Consider the following 22,905-nt stretch of genomic DNA (forward strand, 5'->3'; position numbering starts at 1 on the left):
TTTGATTCCATTGTGATTAGAGAAAACACTATTCTTTATTTTTTTTTTTTTTTTGAAACATTATGATTTCTTTTCTTTTAAATGTGTTAAGGCTTTTTTTATGACCCAGGATGTGTATTATGCTGTCATTGGGGGGAGTAGTATACAGGTGGTCTTAAGAAAGTTAATAAAAAGATTTATATTATCTTTTTTTTTTTTTTTTGTCTTTTTCCGTGTCCGGCAACGGATCGCAACCCTCAGTGTTGCCCCCGTACCGGACCGGGGACCGGCAACGGGATTGCAACCCTCGGTGTTGCTCCCGCGCCTCGCTCAGCCAGTGAGCGGGAACCGGTCTGTATGTGGGATCCGAACCCTCGGGCAGGAGCGCCACCGCACTTCCCAAGCGGCGCACTATCCAGTGCGCCACCGGGCCGGCCCTATATTATCTTTTTTTATCAGCATAAATAATTTATTGCAAACTCTCTAATATCGTACACTAGTGGGCTTGACAATTCACTCAGGAGTATTCCAGGATGGGGGGGCCCACGAGGTAAGGAGTATCATGAATGTGAAGCATGTGAAGACAGATTGATGAAGGGCAGACTGCATTCATGACTTGGCCTCCAGGTGACCAGTCTTGATCAACTAAGCTAACTTTGGCAGGAAGGAGCTGGGCCAGTCCAAGAATCTGAAGTTCTCATTTGGTCGGCCCACCCCAGGTTTCCAGCTCTTCCTCCTGCTTCCTCATTCATGATCCTTTGTAGTGAAACATGTGTGGAAAGGTAAGAAGCTCTAGAGCTGTCAGGCTTGTGGGTGCTACCAGCTGAGCATGGGGTCCCCAGTCTAGTCTGGCTGGGGAAGGCCCCAAGGACTTGGGCCTTCATTGCAGTAGCTTCAGACAGGCCAGCATGAGGAATAAGGGCTTGCCTTTGGGGGGCTGCTCTTCCTCTGTAGCATCAAGGAGCTGCTTCATGTAACAGGAGGTACCAAGCAACACATGGCCTATGACCTGCATGCTGAAGAGGGCCCAGTGAAGTGCTTCCTTCATGATGTGCTTGGCCCATAGCAGTGCAGATCACAGGAAAAGGAGTATGTATTATAGAGAGTCACCTTCATGTTCAGGTAGCCAATGAAGTCCTGTGGGTTCAGCTTGTACAGGTAAAAGGTTATGTGGGCCACCTCGATCTTCTTGGCAGGCTCATGGGAGAGAGAGAGTTGGTACCTAGTCACCTGTTCTGATGGGGGTTGCCATTTCTGCCCCTTCTGGAGGACCATAAACACTGTATCCTCTGCCAAGGCTTGGAAATACTCTCCTGTCTCCACAGTTGTGCCATCTTCCTCTAGCACCAGGAAGAAGGGCTGGTCTGTCAGTATCAGGGCATCCTGGATCTTGCAGAGGAGGTCCTCAAGATTGTGAGCCATGATGCCCTTTCTCACACTGTGATCCACAGTACTCACTCAGCAGGCGGCCACTGGACTGGGCTCCGACAGCAGCTGCTGGGTCCCTACTGCCACATGCCTGGGGGCAGTTGGATTGTCAGGATAAGCTGCCTCTGTATTATCTTTTAATTTAATTTTTCCATGAACTTTTTGAGGTACCCTAATTTAAATGTCAGGTAGATCTTTCTAGTTGATGATGTTGTCGAGTTTGTCTATAACTTTCCTGATTTTCTGTCTCTTTATTCTATTAAATTTTGGGTTTGTATATTTCTCCTTTCAGTTCTATCAGATTTTGCTTTACATTTTTACATATTCCCACTTGGTATAATCATTACATAATGTTGCTGTATGTCTCTGCTAATTTTCTTCGCTCTGAAGTCTACTTTACTTAGTATTGTTATACCTCTTCTGTATTCTTTTGGATAATGTTTAGCTGATGTATTAGTCTGTTTTATCCCACTTGGTATAATCATTACATAATGTTGCTGTATGTCTCTGCTAATTTTCTTCGCTCTGAAGTCTACTTTACTTAATATTGTTATACCTCTTCTGTATTCTTTTGGATAATGTTTAGCTGATGTATTAGTCTGTTTTAGTGTTACTCTGACAGAATACCTGAAACTTGGTAATTTATAAAGAAAAAAGTTTTATTTGGCTCATGATTCTGGGACAGCTGCATCTGATGCAGGCCTCAGGATGCTTCTGCTCATGGAGGAAAATGGCAGGGCAGATGGCAGGTGCAAGGAGATAATATGGCGAGAGGAAGCAAGACAGAGAGGAAGCTGGAGATACCAGCTCTCCTGGGAACTCTTAGAGCAAGAACTCACTCACTTCCCTCCCTCCCTCAGGGAGGGCATTAATCTATTCATGAGGGATCCGACCCTGTGACACAAACACCTCCCAACACTGCCACATTGGGAATAAGACTTCAACATGAGCTTTGGGTGGTGGGGAGGCAACATATGCAAACTATATCACCTGATACCTTTTTCCATTCTTTTACTTTTAACCTATCTATATTGTATATTTGAAATAAGTTTCTTGTAGACATCATATATTTGTCATGTTTTTTAATCCAATCTTTGCCAATCTCAGTCTTTAAGTTGGTATAGACCATTGATATTTAATGTAACTATTGATATGTTATCCCTCATCTGCTATTATTTGTTTTCTCTATTTTTGTTTATCTTTTTCCTGGCTTCCTGGTGGCTACTCAAATATTTTTTACAATTCCATTGTAATTTATCTATAGCATATTTGAGTTTATCTCTGTGTAACTTTTTAGTGATTACTGTACATATTGCATACACAGTCCCTCGATGTCGACATTTTACCTGTTCAAATGTGTAGAAACTTTACCTCTCTTTATGTCCTTTTATCCTTTCCTGTTTATAAAATGTTTGCCTTAAATATTTCTTCTAAATATTTAGATATTTAAACATTTAGACATTTAGACATTTAGAACTATATCGGGCCATGTAATAATTTTTGCTTCAACTGTCAAACATAATTAAGAAAACTCAAGAAGGAAATAATATTGTTATTTTCACAATTTCAGACATATTTTCACTCTCCCATTATTCTCTTTTCCTTTCTTGTATTCCAAAATTTCTTTTCTCATTTCCTTCCTCTTTAGAGATATTTCTTTAGCCATTCTCAGGGAAAATTTCTTTTAGAGACACATTCTTGTAATATTCCTTCATTTGAGAATATCTTTTTTTTTTTTTTCCTGTGGTCTTTGGCTGAAGTAGAATCGTTATCATCTAAAATCTTTCTTTTTTTCAAGGCTACTTCTTTCCTGATCCTTTGGTTAGAGAGAGGAGGTTTCTTTGTGGGATTTTCTTTGTCTGTGCCCATTGGTGTTTTCAGGTTGCTAGCTTCTTTAGCCCTGTGTCTGAAATATATGAGGCAAAGAGAATACCCAGGGAACTCACTCCTGTGTTGTTCCTTGGGTCTCCTGGACTGAATCTGTTCTGCCTTCTATCCACTTTCAAAGACTCCTTATGTTTGTTTTCCATGTAATTTCCAGTGTTTGTAGCTGAATTTAGCAGGAGCAATAGGGAAAAGTGCATCTATTTCATCTTCATGGAAGTAGGAGTCCAGTTTTTTTGGTTTTTTTTGTTTGTTTGTTTGTTTGTTTTGGTGGGGGGACCAGGGAGCTGGCTGATATAGGGATTGAACCCCGAACCTTTGTGTTATCAGCACTATGCTCTAACCAATTCAGTTAATCGGCTGGCCCTTCCTTCGTTCAGGTTTTAAAATAAGAGTTTACTAAGTAATGTGGTAAACAGAATAATAGTCCCCCAAATTTGTACACATCCCAATCCCTGGAAACTGTGAATATGTTACTTTACGTGGCAAAAGTGATTTTCCAAATGTGATTACAATAAGGATCGTCAGATGGGGAGATTATCCTGGGTAATCTGATTGGGCCCAATCTAATCACATGGGCACTTAAAAGTGGAGGACCTTTACCAGCTGTGGTCTGGGAGAGAGATGTAATGACAGAAGGTCAGAGAGATGTAATGTTGCTATCTTTTAAGATGGAGGAAAGGTTGTGGGCGGCCCCTAGAAGATGGAAAAGTCAAGGAAACAAATCTTCTTTTAGAGCCTCCAGAAAGGAACATAGCCCTGTCAATTTCTTGGTTTTAGTTCAATGACATCTATGTCAGACCTCTAACCTACAGAACCGGAAGATAAATTTGTATTGTCTTAGCACTGTAATTTATTGCAGCAGCAATAGAATACTAATACAGTAGTGTAGGATTCCTATAAAGCAATAATCAGACCAAATTTTTACCTGAAGATTGATAATAATCTTATTTCAATTTAAATTAAATAGAGACACAAATAACCTCATGAGGTTATCATCACTTATCTTCTAAAAAACAGTACGTTTTGATGGTTAAGAATTCCAAAATGAGATAATACATGTGCATTTTTCATGTCCTTGATATGTAAAAGATATTCAATAAATGCCTATTGAAGATGTTGGAAACTGTAGGAAAACAAATAGAAATTACTAAATGTCACTTTTAAAATCTTTAGAATGCATGAACTGTCTAAGATTATTCAGATATTTTATTACTGCTTCATGTTTGTATTTTACAGATAGTGAAGCTAATTCTCTAATGGATATAGAAAATGTAATTCTGACTAAAGTCCATGAAGATGAGGAAGACCATTCTGATGCAATATTAAAATCTGACAAGTTTCATCAGGACTTATTTTTTATGGAACGGGTTCTAATGGAAAATGTATTTCAGCCAAAACTTGCAGCTTATCGTCAGCTTCCTGTTTTAAAAGGTATTTTTTAAAAAAATCACATTTAGACAAACAAATAATTTTAAAAATGTAAATGATATTATTACATATTTCTAAATGTAATATCCAGACTGGGTTATTACTAATCAGAGGACATGTTTACAAAACTTTCAGCACTGAACATGTGAGTAGCAGTAGAGTCCAGACTTGGGAGTTTACAGAAGCAGGTTGTCCCTTAGATTCAAAACTTCGTAAGCATCTATGGCTCTTTTTTTATCCCTTGTTCCTGCATTCAATTAGTTACTTTCTTTTACAGTATCTCTCATATTCAAGCCTCCTTTTCCATTGTCATTGACACTTTCCAGGATCTGGCTTTTATCACAACCTCCTAATTTTATTGTAGGGGCATTCTTTCTATTCTCATTGCTACAAGTCTCATCTCACATTCACAGAATATTTTAAAGGATTTTAGAGATTACCTAATTTAACCTTTCAATACGTGAATGAAGTGAATGAAGGCTATAGAAACTTTCTAAGGTTACATAGTAAGTGGCAAAGCTTGGCATTCACCCAAGGTCTTTTGATCCCAAGTTACAGTTCCCTTTCCACTATGCCATCCCATCCTGCTGATGTATCCTAAACACAGCATGGCATTTAACTGCTCAAAAACCTTCAGTTCTTTCCCATTGCCTAGAATAAATTATAAGCCTCAGAGTGTATCATTTAAAAGATACCTGCAATCTGGCCATAGGCTACTTTATATCTTTGTATTACTTTGGAGACCCTAAAAGGTAGCCATTTCTAGACTTAGCTGGTAATCCCCAAATAGAACCTAAACTTTCTTGCTTTAGTAACTTTAGTTGGAATTTGCCAACCCATCTTTGCCCATTGTACTCACAACTTTCAAATATGGATCGAGGAAACTCCTTTAAAAAAATCTTTCTTGATCCTTCAAGTTAAAATTAATTTTCTATATGATTACATCAAAAAATTAGATCACAAAATACTATGTGTGACAAATGGTTGTAAACCTTTTCCCCTATGTACATCTAGAAGAATATTGAAAACCATGTTGCTTTCCTCATATCAGGTTGATATTTAAAATTTTTAATTATATATGTAAATTTTATTTTTTATTTTTTAAAGAATTTATTTTTTAATTGAAACATATTGATCGAACATATTTATGGCTCTGGCTAGTAGCTCAGTTGGTTAGAGTGTAGCCTTATAACACCAAAGTTAGGGTTTGGATCCCTATACTTGCCAGCTGCAAATAAATAAATAAATAAATAAAAAAGAACTGATTATACATATTTATGGATTAAAGAGTTATATTTCAATACATGTATATATTGTGTAATGATCAAATCAAGGTAGTTAACAAATTTATCATTATAAAAACGTAGCATCTCTTTGTGATGAGAGCATTTGAGCTCCTCTTTTCTAGCCATTTGAGAACATACAGTAAATTATTGTTAATTATAGATGTCTAGCACTAGTGTACATCGCCGGAACTTTTTTCTATCTAGCTGTAATTTTGTGTACATTAACCAACCTCTTACTATCCTCCCTCTGTCTCCCCTCCCCAGCCCCTAGTAATCACAAATCTACTCTCTACTTCTAAAAGTTCAACTTATTTATTTTTAGCTTTTACATATGAATAAGAATACGAAGTATTTATCTTTCTGACTTATTTCACTTATCATATCTTCCAGGCTCATCCAGGTTGCCACAAATGACAGGATTTTATTATTTTTCATGGCTGAGTAGTATTCCATTTTGTATATTATACCATATTTTCTTATCTATTCATGTGTTGTTGGACACCTAGGTTGATTCAATATATTGGCTATAGTGAATAGTGCTGCAATAAACAGATAAATAATAAACAATAAACAAATAATAAATGGGGTGCAGATATCTCTTTGGTATGCTAATTTCCTTTCCTTTGGATAAATAGCAAACAGTGGGATTGCTGGATCATATGGTAGTTCTAGTTTTAGTTTTTTGAGGAACCTCCATACAGTTTTCCATATGGCTGTACTAATTTACATTTCCACCAACAGTGTGTAAGAGTTCCCTTTTCTCCACATCCTTTCTAGCATTTGTTATTTTTTGTCTTTTTGATAATAGCCAGTCTAACTGGGTGAGATGATATCTCATTGTGGTTTTGATTTGAATTTCCCTGATGATTCATGATGTTGAGCATTTTTTCATATACTTGTTGGTCATTTGTATGTCTTCTTTTGAGAAATACCTATTCAGGTCATTTGCCCATTTTTTAATCGGATCATTTGTTTTTTTGCTGTTGAGTTGTTTATGTTCCTTGTATATTCTGGATATTAATCCCTTGTGGGATGAATAGTTTGCAAATATTTTCTTTCATTCTACTGGTTGCCTCTTTTCTCTGTTGATTATTTCTCTTACTATGCAGAAGTTTTTTCATTTGTAAATTTTATAATCTGTATTTAAAGAGTTGAAAGGTTGCAATTTACAGGGTACTATAAATATTGACATTTATAAAACAAAACTGTTGGTGTATCATTCCTTTAAATTATCTAAGAAATAAAAAAACCATAGCTAATGTTTTAATGAGGAAAGATTTACATACAGTGAAATACATATATTTTAACTTTTTTTTTTTACTATGTTCTGAAAATGTATAAACTCATGTAACCAATACCCTGGTCAAGACAGAAAACATATACATCAACCTAATAAGTTACCTTGTGCTGTTTTCCCAATAAACCTTACTGCTGCCTCTCCCTCACCCCCCCACCCCTGGCAGACAGAAACCTGATTTCTGTCACCACAGATTAGCTTTCTCTATTCTAGCATGACATAAGTGGGCTCATATAGTATATTTTCTTTTCGGTCTGGCTTCCTTCACTTAACATTAATGTTTTTGAGATTCATCTAGGTTGATGTGTGTATAAGTAGTTCGTTTTTCTTTTGAGTAGTGGTCCAGTGTCTGAATATATCATACTGAGTTTTTTATCCATTCACCTGTTGATGGACACCTGGGTGGTTTTCAGTTTGGGGCTATTATGAATAAACCTGCTGTGAACAGTTTTGTTTGAGCCTTTTGGTGGACATAGGTTTTAATTTCTCTTGTGCAAGTATCTAGGAATGGAATTATTGGGTCTTTAGATAGTTGCATGACTTTTAGAAACTGATATGCTTTTCTAAATAGTTATACCGTTTTACACTCCCACAATGTGTAAGAATGCCAGTTACTTCACAATCTTGATAAAACCTGCTGTTTATCAAGCAGGTTTTAATGTTGTCATAAAGACTGAGTCCTTATTCATGTGGTTTAATTTGGTCATTTGTATGTGTTCTGTTGTTTAATGTTTGGTTAAGTCCTTTGCCAATTTTAAAATTGAGTTTTGTTTTTTTTTTTTACACTCAAGTTTAAGAGCTTATTTTTGCAATTCTGAATATAAGCCCTTTGTCAGATACATGTATTACAAATGTTTTCTCTTATAAGTATATGGCTTACCAATTAATTTTCTTAAAAATGTCTTTTGATGAGAAGTTTTGAATTTTGATGAAGTCTAAATCATCAGTTTTTTCTTTTATATTTAATTCTTTCCAAGACCTCTCTAACAAATCTTTGCCTGCTTCAAGGTTGCAAAGATGTACTTCTAGGTTTTCTTCTAGATACCATATAGTTTTAGCTTTTATGTTTAGGCCTATTATCTATTTTTGTTTTTATAAAATGTTAATTTTAATTTAATTTATTATTATTATTTTTTATTTTTGTTTTTTGTCAACTGGCCAGGACAGGGATTGAACCCTGGACCTTGGTGTTATAAGCACCATGCTCTAACCAACTGAGCTAACTGGCCAGCCCCAAATTTTTACTTTTAATAAATTTTATTGTGTATATTTAAGGTATATAAAATGATTTTATGAGATACACACACACACACATATATATATATATATATAGTAAAGTGGCTATTTTAATGAAACAATTTAATATATTCATCATATTATCTATTTTGAATTAATTTTTTGTGAATGTAGTTGGTAAAATATCAAGGTTTTGTTTTGTTTTCTCTTTTTATGTACATCTAGTTGTTTCAGCATCATTTTTTTAAAAAAGTTTTTCTTTTTCTATTAATTTTTTTGTCCCCTGGTCAAAATCATTTTACCACATGTTAGTGGGTTTATTTCTAGAATCTGTCTTGCTATTTGTTTATCCTATAGAAAATAACACAATGTATTGATTACCACAGTTTTAAAATAAGTTTCAGAATCAGGTAGAGTATGGCCTCTGAAATTGTTCTCTTCCTGCATGGCTTTAACTATTTTAGTTCCTTTTCATTTCCATATATATTTTAAGAGCAACTTGTCAATTTTTTCCAGAAAGCTTAGTGAGGTTTTAATTTGTGTTGTTAAATCATAGATTAATTTGGGAAGAACTGACATCTTAACAATATTTAGTATTCTAATCTATGAACATTTTATATATTTTTCTATTTACTTAAGTATTTAAAATATATATCAGGAATTAAAAAATATTTTTCATATACAGGCCTTACTTATCTTTTGTTAAATTTATCTCTTAATGTTTTGAATGGTATTGCTTTTAAAATTTAATTTTATAATTGTTTTATGCTAGAATATAGAAATCACTGACGCACATCAACTTTCCACCTGCATTTTCAATAGCTTTCTTTTAGGTCCATTACTTTATTTTTTGTGGATTAGGGTTTTATATATATATTAACAATCCTGTTATCAGTAAATATGATTTTTATTTCTCTTTTTAAAAATATTTTTGCCATTTTTTAACTTATTGCACTGGCTTGGATCCCTAGTACAATATTGAATACACATAGTATGAGCAGATATTCTTGTCTTATTCCTGCAGTTAGGAATAAATCATTCAATATCTCATCATTAAATATGATGTTAACTCTCTTTTTATAATAGATGATTTTTATTGGTTTGAGGAAGTTTTCTTCTCTTTCCAGTTTGCTAGACAATTTTTAAGATCAATGGGTGTTGAATTTTGTTCAAAGCTTCTTCTAGATCTATTAAAATGATCATATAATTTTTCTCCTTGAATTTGTCAATGTGGTCAATTACATTAATTGATTTCAAGTATTAAACTGAATTTCTCGAATGAAATTTTACTTGGTCATGATGTATTATTATCCTTTTTATATATTAATGTATTCAATTTTATAATAATCTGTCAAGAACTTTTGTGACTGTGTTCATGCAACATATTTTTCCATATATTTCTTTTCTTGTAAAGTCCTTGATGGTTTTTTTTTTTTTTAAATCGGTGTTATGATGGGCTTATAAAATGAGTTGTGAAAGTCTTCCCTCATTCTTTATTTTCCAAACAAATTTGCGTAATATTTATATTATTTATTCATTAAATGTTTGATAAAATTTACCAGTGAAACCATCTGGACTGAGTTTTCTTGGCAGAAAGTTTTTAAATTACAAATTTAATTTATTTGACAAATATAGCATTATTCAGATATTCTGTATCTACCTGTGTCAGTTTTGGTAATTTGTAAGGATTTTGTCCATTTTGTCTATGTTTTTGAATTTATTTGTATAAAGTTGTTCATAATATTCTCTCCTTATATGTCTTAATATTTGTAGAATTTATAGTGATATCTCCTATTTCATTCTTGATTTGGGTCATTTGTGACTTTTTATTTTATTTTTTGATAGTCTAGTTAATTTTTTGAAGACCAACATTTAGCTTTCTTGATTTTCTCAATATTTTGTCTGTTTTCTTTAAAAAATTCAATTATTTTCATTTTTTACTTTTTTTCTACATTGTGTTTAATTTACTATTTTTCTTGCTGCTTAAAACTGTTACAGGAGCCACTCACCTTCTGGCTGAGCTTGCCAAAATTTACCACCATCATACAAATCTGGCTGCCTGTCCCCTTCCAAAAACAAACGAACAAAAGTCAAATGTTGGTGAAAATGGAAGTCAGCTTTTATTCAGGAATACCACTAACCTGAGGAAAGATGTTGGGCTAGCCCATCTCTCTGGTAAACCTGAAGGAGAATGGCCAGACTAAAGCCATCTCAAAGACTCAGATTTACTGAGGGGTTTTTAAAGAGGTGTTGAGGGAATGAAATGTGGGAAATGAAAAGCAGGAGGGAGGGACACATGAGCAGCAAGGGCTTCATGTAAGGTCTCAGGTGCAAAGTCTTGCCAAGATTCCATGTGGTTCTGCTCCTGTACTTATCTCAGTGTCCTACTGGATAGTTTGTGCCTCATTGTGAGTCTGCAGCTTCAGATTGACTGGAAAACATCTTTACATTTATGTAAGTAACGTTATCTTGCCCCATTAACCAAGGTTCAAAATATCTAAAGAAAAGAGGGAACTCAGATAAATGCATGCCAAGAAAGAAACCTGTATTTTTAAAATTTGCAACCAAGGTTCAAAATATCAGAAGAAAAGAGGGAACTCAGATAAATGCATGCCAAGAAAGAAACCTGTATTTTTAAAATTTGTTCAGAGCCCATGCAATTTAGGTCCCAACATGGCTCCTATAGCCTGTGTGGTTTTAGGTCCCAGCATGGCTTCAGTCCTGCTCACTCCAACAAAATGAAAAGTTGGATCATTGATTTCACATTTTTCTTTTTGTCTAATATAGGCATTTTAATCCTATAAATTTCTCTGTAAGTACTACATTAGCTACATTCCACAAATTTTGATATATGTATTTTTATTATCATTTAGTTCAAAATAATTTTTCAGTTCGCATGTTGGTTTTTCTTTGACATATAAGTTATTTAGAAGTGTGTTTTTAATTTTCAAAATTTTAATAATTTTTTTTAGCTATCTCTTTTTATTGAATTCTAACTTAACACTGGTGTGGTGGTCAGAGAAAACATTCCATATGATTTCTATCCTTTGAAATTTATTAAGACTTGTTTTATGGCCCAGAATATGGTGAATGTTTCACAAAAGAGGAATGTGTACTCTTTTGTTATTTGGTATGATAGTCTTTAAATAATATCAAACTGTTTGATAGTGTTTTTGAAATCTTTTATCTTTATTGAGTTTTTGTTGACCTCTTCTATCAATTAATGAGAGAATAATGTTAAAATCTTCGATTATGATTATGGATTTATCTATATTTTCCTTTAGGTTTATTGATTTTGTTTCATATATTTGGGAATTCTGTTATGAGATACATTCAAACTTGAAATAATCTGACTTCTGGATACTATCTGTGATGGTTAATTTTAGGTGTCAACATGACTAGATTAAGGGATACCCAGATAGCTATTAAAGCATTATTTCTGCGTTAGTATGGGAAGGTGTTTCTGGAAGAGATTGAATAAGTGGACTAAGTAAGGAAGATATGCCTTCACCCATTGTGGGTGGGCACCATTTTAATTGCTAGAAGGATTGGACAAAACAAAAAGATAGAGGAAAGACAAACTTGTTCTGTCTATCTCTCTCTTCTGAAGCTGGGATACCCTTATTCTTCTGCCCTTGGATATCAGAACTCCAGGTTCTCTGGCCTTTGGACTCCGGGCCTTCCATCAGTCGCCCCCTGGGTTCTCAGGCCTTCAGCCTCAATCTGAGAGTCACACCATTGGTTTCCCTGGTTCTAGGCTTTTAGACTTGAACTGAGCCATGCTACCAGCTTCCCTGGTTCTCTAGTTTGCAGATAGCCTATCACAGGGGTATGAAGGGTTCAGCTTCCATAGCTGTGTGAATCAATTCCCCTAATAATTTTTCTTTCGTCTATCTCTCTATACATCCTACTGGTTCTGCCTTTCTAGAGAACTCTGACTAGTACGTATTTTAGTACCAGTAGTGATTCTAGACAAACAGAAGTTTAAGGTTTTCTTAATTGGCTTGGTATTTCTGGAACAGAAATCTGATTAGATTTAACAATGCTAAGTACTCTACTTCTAATAGTACAGAGAGCACTGATAATCAACGGCATGATGTTTATAGAGATACACAAACTATCTTCATTGAATACTTGCAGTCAACCACTTAAAAGAGGCAGGAGCTTAGTCACTCTGTATATAATATTTTTGAACATTTGTGGAAAACTAATGAGAATAACGATGGTAGTTGCTCCTAATGTTGCTGGACAAAGTGATAAAAGGATGCACTCAGGGATTCGAATTCCCAGCTCAAGTTCCACATAAGTAACCTAAGAGCTTCTAAGTGTGTCCTGAAAGAGAATCTTCTCTCCTGCAGTCACAGGGTTGAAACTGTTGAAAATTAAACACAAGTCTTCATCATGTGATTGGCTGAATTACAACAGCAGTTAAGCTCTTAGTCTCGTAGGGTTTCTACTGTTAAAGTGAGGGCATAGATTGGAGAGGAATGGGATCCTGTAAGTTGGGATGGGACTGTGTAGGAAGACTCTGATGAAGCTGGGGCATTGAGCCTCTAAATTCTGATGAATCTTTACTTCCAGCAGAAGTGGTCTTCCTACCCCCACCTCCAGTGATATCAGCTATTCCACCTCTGTCTGAATTAACTCTGAATTGCTTGAGGAAACAGTAATGACCTCCCCTGAGTCAATTGCCAAGCAAAACAATGCTGATTCTCCTTAGGACCCACCTTGCTGCCCCTCTTTGCTTCTAGCCTATAACTAAACTCAAGTCCCAGCAGGCTAGTAAAAGTGCAATACAAAGTGTGTTCCATGAGGAGGTGAGCTGCATTCCAAAAGAACTACTTGAGTTTTCTAATCTATACAAGCAAAAATATGGGGAATGTGTGTGGGAATTAAAGGTGTAGGATAATGGTGGAAGGAACATAAAGTTGGATAAGGACAAATTCATTGATATGGGCCCATGAAGTGGAGATTCTACATATAATGTTGCAGCTTAGGGAGTCAGAAAGGACTTTAAAAGTTTATTTGGTTGGTTGGCTGAAACGTGGATCAAAAGATGGCTAACTAAGCAAGTTGGAAATGCCCAATCTCCCTTGGTTTAATGTAGAGGAAGGGATTCAAAGGCTTGGGGAGATTGGAATGTTAGAGTGGGACTGTCACCTAAAACCTCATATACACTGGCAAGGTCCAGAAGACATACCTCTCATCAATACTTCGAGAAATAGATTTGTGAGAGGAGACCCAGCATCATTGAAGAACTCCATGATTTCTATTCTCTGTAGGCCAGACCTTAAAGTGGAAACCACAGTCAATCAATTGGAAAACTTAAATGAAATGGGAATAATTAAATCGTGGGGTGACAGGAGCCAATTGGCAGCACTCAACTGCCAAAGGCAAGGTGGGTGTGGTTACCACAATGGACAGCAGAGGCAGAACAACAATCAAAATAATCTGACCAATGTAGATCTGTGGCATTGGCTAGTTAATCATGGTGTTCCTAGAAGTGAATTAGATAGGAAGCCTTCTAAATTCTTACCTGATCTTATGAGCAGAAAACTTTTAGGTCAAGTGAACAAAAGTCTAACTTGAATCATGAAAACCCTAGAAGTGAATTAGATAGGAAGCCTTCTAAATTCTTACTTGATCTTATGAGCAGAAAACTTTTAGGTCAAGTGAACAAAAGTCTAACTTGAATCATGAAAACAGAGAATCATGGACCCTCAATCAATTCCCAGAGTTTAGTCAGTTTATAGATTCATAACCCTTTGAATGAAGGGGAGGCCTGGTCTCTTGGAGAAATGACGCTGGGTACACTACTGAAAATTTATATCATAATCTTTCTTTCAGCTCCCCGAGGGGACCAACAGCTTGTTAGCAGGGTAACTGTACATTGGTGGAAAAAAGAAATAATCAGACCTTTGGGGACTACTGGACTCTGACTGGCTCTGAACTGATATTGATTTCAGGAGACCTTAAATGTCACTGTGGCCCTCCAGTCAGAATAGGGGCTTATGGAAGTCAGGTAATCCATGGAGTTTTACCTCAGGTCCAACTCACAGTGGGTTCAGTGGGTTCCTGAGCCCATCCTGTGGTAAATTTTCCAAGTTCCAGAATGCATAATTGGAATAGACATACTTAGCATCTGGCAGAATCCCCACAGTGGTTCCCTAACCTGTGGAGCAAGGGCTGTTGTGGTGGGAAAGACAAAATGGAAGTCATTAAAGCTGCCTCTGTCTAGGAAAATAGTATATCAAAAGCAATACTGTATGCTTGGAGGGACTGCAGAATTTAGTGCCAGCATCAAGGACTTGAAAGATACAGGGTGGTAATTTCTATCACATCCTATGCAACTCTCCTATTTGACCTGTGAAGAAGACAGATGGATCTTGGAGAATGACAGTGGGTTATTATAAGCTTAACCAAATGGTAACTGCAATTGCAGCTGCTATACCAGATGGGATTTCATTGTTTGTCAAGTTAACACATCTCTGGTACCTGGTATGCAGCTATTGATTTGGCAAATGCCTTTTTTTTCACACCTGTCCCTAAGGCCCACCAGAAGCAGTTTGCTTTCAGCTGGCAAGGCCAGCAATACACCTTAACTGACCTACCTTAGGAGTATATCAATTCTTCAGCCTTACATTATAATTTAGTTTGCAGGGATCTTTATTGCCTTTCCCTTCCACAAGATACAACTTTACTTCATTACATTAATGACATTATCCTGATTGGATCTAGTCAGCGCGAAGTAGCAATTATTCTAGACTTATTAGTAAGACATTTATGTGTCAGAGGGCAGGAAATAAATTCAGCTAAAATTCAAGGGCCTTCTATCTCATTTAAATTTCTAGGGGTCTAGTGGTGTGGGGCATATTGAGATATCCCTTCTAAGGTGAAGGATAATTTGTTGCTTCTGGCCTACCCTACAACCATGAAAGATTCACAATGCCTAGAGGGCCTATTTGGATTTGGGGGCAACACACTAAAATTCAAGGGCCTTCTATCTCATTTAAATTTTTAGGGGTCTAGTGGTGTGGGGCATATTGAGATATCCCTTCTAAGGTGAAGGATAATTTGTTGCTTCTGGCCCACCCTACAACCATGAAAGATTCACAATGCCTAGAGGGCCTATTTGGATTTGGGGGCAACACATTCCACATTTGGGTGTATTACTCCATCCCACATGTGTTACCATGTGACCCGAACAGCTGCTAGTTTTGAGTGAGGCTCATAATAGGAGAAGGCTCTGCAACACACCCAGGTTGCCGTGCAAGCTGCTGTCACTTGGGCCATATGATCCAGCTGACCATAGTTCACAGTTTTGCATTGTCTATTGTTCAACGCCTGAAAACAGTTGCCTCATATATCTAATCCAGGTTTTGTTTGTTAATGGTAGGAGGGCAAGTATAACACATAATGACTAGAAGCCTACCGTAGCAATATGGAAGCCATCATTGATCTTTTCAAAATAGTGAAATATAATGCCTACTTTTAGTAAGGATATAGATAGTTATGAGGCCACAGGACAGAGATGGGAACTATACTAGAGTGTGGTAGTTTTACTTATTTGATGAGACAGAGAGAAGAGTTCAAGAAGGCTGAGGTATCTGGAAGTTGGTGAACAGAGAATCAGATAGGAGGGAGCTATGCAGAGAAAAAACTACATAAATCTACCATTGAGTCTTTGGCTGCAACCTGAGATGTGCACGTTAGGATAAAACTCCACAAAATCAAGCACAGAACAACTACGAGGAAGTTATAAGATGAACAAGTCTCAGAGTTCACACAGGATTGGGAGACATTTGAGTTCTGACTAGCCAGAGAGTGAGAGAGACCTTGCTGCACACTTGAGGTTGTTTAGTAGAAATCCAGATAGGTTATATGTTAACAGTAGGGCTAGACTACCCTAGACTAAGGTTAATCTAGACCCCCCCACCCCACTATCCTGGCCAAACCCTTCAGAAAAAGCCTTAAAAATATTAAGCTAATCCAAAAGTAAGTTAACTATTTTCTGAAACAAACTTTCATACTTTAAAAAAAAATTTTATCAGTATACAGTGTAGTTGATTTTCATGTCCCTTTGCTGATTATTCCCTCCCCCTCCCTCTCCCTCCCTCTCACCCATCAACATCGTATCTTTTCACTTGTCTTAACAAGTTCAAGGAATTGTGATTGCAGACTTTTAACACTTTTTAAAAGTAGAAGACACAATCCAGACATTGAACACTGTAACATTTATGGTGTCCAGCAATCTAAAAAAAAAAAAAAAAACCTAGTAATGTGAAGAGGCAGGAAAATATGACCCATAAGTACAAGAAAAATCAGTCAATAGAAACAGACAAAAAGGTGACTGAGATGGTGGAAAAGGAAAAGGACTTTTAAAAAAGCAATTATACCCAGAATATTCAACACAATATTGAAGAAGAACAAAGTCAGAGAACTGATGCTACCAGACTTCACAACTTACTGTAAAGTTGTAATAGTCAAGACAATGTGCTATTAGTGAGAGAATAGACAAATAGATGGGTGGAACAGAATAGAGAGCCCAGAAATAGACTCACATAAATATAGTCAACTGATCTTTGATAAAAGAAGAAAGGCAATACAATGGAGAAAAGATAGTCTTTTCAACAAATGGTGCTATGACAACTAGATATCTACATGCAAAAATAAATCTAGACACAGACATTACACCCTTCACAAAAATTAACTAAAATGGATCATAGACCTAAATGTAAAATGCAAAACTATAAAACCCCTAGAAGATAATATAGGAAAAACACTAGATGACCTTGGGTATTGCAATGACTTTTTAAATACAATGCCAAAGTCAGGACCCACTGAAAGAAATTATTAATAAGCTGGACTTCATTAAAATTAAAAACTTCTGCTCTGCAAGACTCTGTCAATAGAATAAGAAGACAAGTCACACACTGGAGAAAATATTTTCAAAATATATCTGATAAATGACTGTTATCCAAAATATGCAAAAAATTCCTAAAACCCAACAATAAAAAACAAATAGCATGATTAAAACATGGGTAAAAGACCTAAGGAGACACCTCACCAAAGAATATACACAGATGGCAAATGGGCATAGAAAAAGTTACTTACATCATATGTCATTAGGGAATTGCTAATCAAAATAACAAGGAGATACCACTATACACCTAATAAAATGTTAAAATCAAAACTACTGACAACACCTAATGCTGGTAAAGTAACAAAAACTCTCATTTACTGCTGGTGGAAATGCACAATGGTATTTTCACTTTGGAAGACAGTTTGGTAGTTTCTTATAAAACTAAGCATACTCCTACCATACAATCTGGCAATCACTCCTTGGTATTTGCCCAAGTGAGCTGTAAACTTATGTCCACACAAAAACCTGTTGATAGATGTTTATAGAATCTTTATTTATAATTATCCAAACTTAGAAGCAACCAAAATGTCCTTCAGTGGGTGAATGGGTAAATAAATTGTGGTACATCCAGACAATGGGATATTATTCAGTGCTAAGTTATCAAGACATGAACAGACATGGAGGAAACTTCAATGCATATTACTAAGTGAACAAAGGCAATCTGCAAAGGCCACATACTGTATGATTTCAGCTATATGACTTTCCAGAAAAGGCAAAACTATGGAGATAGTAAAAATATCAGTGTTTGGCAGGGGTGAAGGGGCAGGAAGGAATGAATTGAGATGTTTAGGACAGTGAAACTATTCTGTATGATACTAGAATAGTGGATTCATGTCATTATGCATTTTTCAATACCCATAGAACATACAACACCAAGAGAGAACTCTAATATAAACTTTGGACTTTGAGTGATAATGATAGTAAACCAAAAGCAATAGCACTTTCCTGGAGGGATTTCATAGATTAGTGCCACTATCAAGGACTTGAAATATTCAGGTATGTCGATTCCCCTCACATCTCACATTCATCTAAGCCAGCTATTTGGCTTGTGTTAAAACAGATGGATCTTGGAAAATGACAGTGGATTATAATAAATTTAGCCAGGCAGTGACTCCACTTGCAACTGCTGTTCCAGATGGGGTTTTTATTGCCTGAGCTGATTAACACATCTTCCTCATACCTGCTATGTAGTTATTAATAAGGCAAATGCATTTTTTTTTCCGATACCTATTGGTAAAAAACCACCAGAAGTCACTCATTTTCAGCTGGCCAGGACAGCAATACACCTTTACTGTCCTACCTCAGATGTATATTAATTCTTTATCCCTATGTCATAATTTAGTCTGTAGAGAACTTTCTAGTCAACAAGATGTCACACTGGTCCATCACATTAATGATATTATGCTGATTGTACCTAGTAAACAGAAAGTAGACTTATTGATAAGACATTTCAATGTCAGAAGGTGGAAAATAAATCTGACAGAATTTTAGGGGACTTCTGCCTCAGTGAAATTTCTAGGGATCCTGTGGTGTGGGATATGTTCAGATATGCCTTCTAAAGTGAAGGATAAGTTGTTGTACCTGGTCCCTTTTACAACCAAAAAGAGGGACAATGTCTAATGGGTCTCTGCATTTTGTAGGCAACATATTCTTCATTTGGATGTGCTACTCTGGCCCATTTACTGAGTGACTACCTGGCCCCTTTTACAACCAAAAAGAGGCACAATGTCTAATGGGTCTCTTCATTTTGTAGGCAACATATTCTTCATTTGGATGTGCTACTCTGGCCCATTTACTGAGTGACTCAAAAAGCTACAGGCTTTGAGTGGAGCCCAGAAAAACAAAAGACTCTGCAACAAGTCCAGGTTACCATTCAAGGTGCCCTGTTACTTTGGCCATATGATCTAACAGATCCAATTGTGCTTGAATGTCAGTGGAAGATATAGATGCCGTTTGGAGCCTTTGGCAGGCCTTATAGTTGTAGAGAGCAATGATCTTTTTATTTGATTTAATTTTAGAACCTGAACCTGAAGAGCCTGAAGAGCCTGAAGGTGAAAAACTTCAAGAGGCAGAGGAAGAAGTTAAGAAGGAGGAGGAAGAAGAAATAGAAATAGGTGCAGTACAATCAACAATACCAGCCAATTTGGAACGACTTTGGTCTTTTTCCTGTGACTTAACCAAAGGCCTTAATGTGAGCAGTCTTGCCTGGAATAAAACAAACCCAGTAAGTTTTCAAATATTTTAACAATTCCATCTTTATCATTTAAAGTCAATTGTCATGTTCTAATAATAAAGAGTTTTTTTTTTTCCCTCAAACATAGGGCAGGCCATTTTGGAATAAAACAAACCCAGTAAGTTTTCAAATATTTTAACAATTCCATCTTTATCATTTAAAGTCAATTGTCATGTTCTTTTTTTTTTTTTGTCTTTTTTCCGTGTCCGGCAACGGATCGCAACCCTCAGTGTTAGATCGGAAGAGCGTCGTGCTCAGCCAGTGAGCGGGAGCCGGTCTGTATGTGGGATCCGAACCCTCGGATGGGAGCGCCGCCGCGCTTCCCAAGCGGCGCACTATCCAGTGCGCCACCGGGCCGGCCCCAATTGTCATGTTCTAATAATAAAGAGTTTTTTTTTTTCCCTCAAACATAGGGCAGGCCATTTAGATAGACCATCACTCTTAGTTTTGAAATGCCCCTAAAACAAGCTCATGTTTCAAAAAGGGAGAGATGTAAATAGTTACAAAATAATGTTTTCCTTCTTTAATTTAAAAAATTACCATTTTTATTTTAGGAGATGTAATTGGGACATGGCATTCTCCGAATCCATGCCGGATATTGAGAAGTGAACTAGAAGATGGATTATGGTTGATTTATTTTAGCATATAATAAAACTCATGTACCTAAATTTGTATTCTCCTCAAGTAGTCATATTTGTAAGCATATACTTAATCCAGTGACCCTGAAAATGTGCAAAATAATTATGCGATTCCTTAAAGTACTGTTGCTACTAATATTAGCAAATACTTAAACAGCACTTAGTATGTACCAGGCATTGTTGTGTTTTACAAGTATTGACACAACAATCCATTGAGTTAGTTTCTATTATTTTCTCCATTATGTTGATGATGAAACTGAAGCACAAAAAGGATAAATAACCTTCTCAAAATTACACAACCAGTAAGTGCAACAGCCAGAATTCAAACTCAAACATCTGGCTCGACAGTTCATCCTCTTAACTACTGCACTGCCAAAAGTCATTTTGAGGTAAATAAGATGAATCATGAAGCTAAGGAATGGTATATTTGCTTGTAAAAAAAGAGATAGTTATAGAGTAAGGAGACTGATTTTCTCCTGGGATTTATAAATTGTTTCTGAAGGCATTCCCAATTAGCCAAAAGATTCCAAAAATCTTTTGAGTAATGGCAGTATCTTTGGAATAAATATTTAGTGTATTTTTAAAGTGTTCAAAACTAGTTTGTTTGCTTAAGTTGTATTGTATTATGCATGTTTGAGAATTAGCCTTATTACTTTATTGCCACACCTTATCAGGTACTATGTGCAAATGTGATAGTTGTGATGGTTATTAAAAAACAGAAAGTCTATAATCATTTCTGTTGAAACTCAAATAATACATGATTTTAATTATTTGTATTATTTTTTAATGAAATAAAGTACTTTTACTATGAATTTGTCTTTATAAAACTATATTTGGGAACATCTTGTGGATAAGTGGGATTTAATAAATCAATAATAAGTCTGTAATAAAGATATATGAAACATTTTTAGAAACTGAATATACTAGCATTTTAAAAATTAATACATTGTTATTGAGATTAAATCTTTTTGAACAAAGATAAATAAAAACATATTACAGATGGTATCTATATTTATTAATTTGTTCTACAAATACTTATTGAACATTCACTCTGTGCTGGATACTCTGTTAAGGCACTAGAGATAAAGTAATAATTAAGTTATACATAGACCATGCCCATATACTACTTTCCCATGTGCTTGATAAGGCAAATAAATAGTACCATGGGAATACATAAGAGAAGCTCGTGAATGCTTCTTAAAGAAAGTAATGCCTATGAAGAGTCTACAATAAATGAATAGGGGTTCGTCAATGTCAGAGTGAAAAGGATACTGGTGAAGACTATTTTAAGATGGGGGAATTGTGGAGAGTTGATGTTGGCTTGAAAGTAGAGTGGTGAAAAGAAAGTGAAATGTTTTTAGAGAGGAAGCTGGGTTTGGTCAGTCATTAAAACTTTTGTCTATATGTAGTTACATATGCATTTCTTGAAATGATCTGCTATATTAGTCAGCTCAGTCTGCAATAACAAAATACCATAGACTGGGTGGCTTAAACAACAATTTATTTTCTCACAGTTCTGGAGGATGGGAAGTTCAAGATCAAAGTGATGGCTGATTCGGTTCCTGGTGAGAGTTCTCTTCTCAGCTTGCTGATGACCACTTTCTCTCTGTGTCCTCACATGGCGGAGAGAGAGCTCTGGTGTCTCTTTCTCTTCTTATAAGGCCACCAATCCTATCAGATCAGGAACCACCCTTATGACTTCATTTAACCTCAATTACCTCCTAAAAGCCTATTTCCAAATACAATCATATTGGAGGTTAGGGCTTCAGCATATGAATTTTGCAGGAGACACAACTCAGTCCATACCATCTGCCTTTAACTTAAGTTTTATTTTATATTTGAAATGATTAGGTTATTCTCAAAAACCCATAAAATATTATAATATAATAATACAATCTTGGTAGATTACCTCAATATATAAGCAATTGGTTCTTCTTAGGTACTTATTCCTCAGCCTGAAAATAAGAAGGATTATACTGATTAATTTTATTTGTTTAGGAAAATGAAAGTGTAGAGTAAAAGCAGATGGTATACTGGTATTTTTTTCCCTTACAATTGAATGTCTTACTACTATTTTTAATGCAGTTCATTAACATGTGTCTTTATACATTTGCCAATATTTCTATATTTTATGTTATTGCCATCTCTCATTTTAAATGTATTTTTCTGGTTTTCAGGATATTTTGGCTGTTGGCTATGGGCACTTTGGATTTAAGGAACAAAAAAGAGGATTGGCTTGCTGCTGGTCAATAAAGAATCCCGTGGTAATCCAAATAGGAATGAGAACCATTTTTATTTAGTTAAATGTTGACGAAATTCTCATAAAGTATATAATTATATGTAACAATTAAACAAAGTCAAGAAAATTGTATCAATCAAGATTTTTCTTCTTTATTTTCTTTGGTTTAAATCCATAACAGTTAAAATTTGTTCTTGCTGAAATAGGGTAAAGGGAATTCATTCAGTAAATATTTATTGAGCATTAGTGAGCATAGTAATGTGCTGTTAGATCTGATGATACAGAGTTGAACTATTAATGATCATGACAGCTAATTTTAAAGAAGAATGAA

General features: G+C 35.7%; 1 protein-coding gene, 1 non-coding gene and 1 pseudogene across 2 annotated transcripts in view; 1 reads left to right on the forward strand and 2 right to left on the reverse strand.

The window, feature by feature from the left end:
* The window catches only part of WDR78 (WD repeat domain 78), a 103,418-nt gene extending 80,783 nt beyond the window's left edge, over positions 1–22,635 (forward strand). Inside the window, exons 8-10 of the mRNA XM_008569003.1 lie at positions 4,531–4,725; positions 19,483–19,688; positions 22,513–22,635. Coding sequence (XP_008567225.1) covers positions 4,531–4,725; positions 19,483–19,688; positions 22,513–22,635 — 524 coding nt within the window. The remainder of the gene's footprint in view (positions 1–4,530; positions 4,726–19,482; positions 19,689–22,512) is intronic.
* Positions 860–2,748, reverse strand: LOC103587535 (annotated as a pseudogene).
* Positions 8,461–8,534, reverse strand: TRNAI-UAU. Its single transcript has one exon. It is a non-coding gene; the product is annotated as a tRNA-Ile (tRNA).
* Positions 22,636–22,905: the final 270 nt, after the last annotated feature.

Source organism: Galeopterus variegatus, unplaced genomic scaffold, assembly GCF_000696425.1.
Source record: "Galeopterus variegatus unplaced genomic scaffold, G_variegatus-3.0.2 Scaffold458, whole genome shotgun sequence".
NCBI lineage: Eukaryota > Metazoa > Chordata > Mammalia > Dermoptera > Cynocephalidae > Galeopterus > Galeopterus variegatus.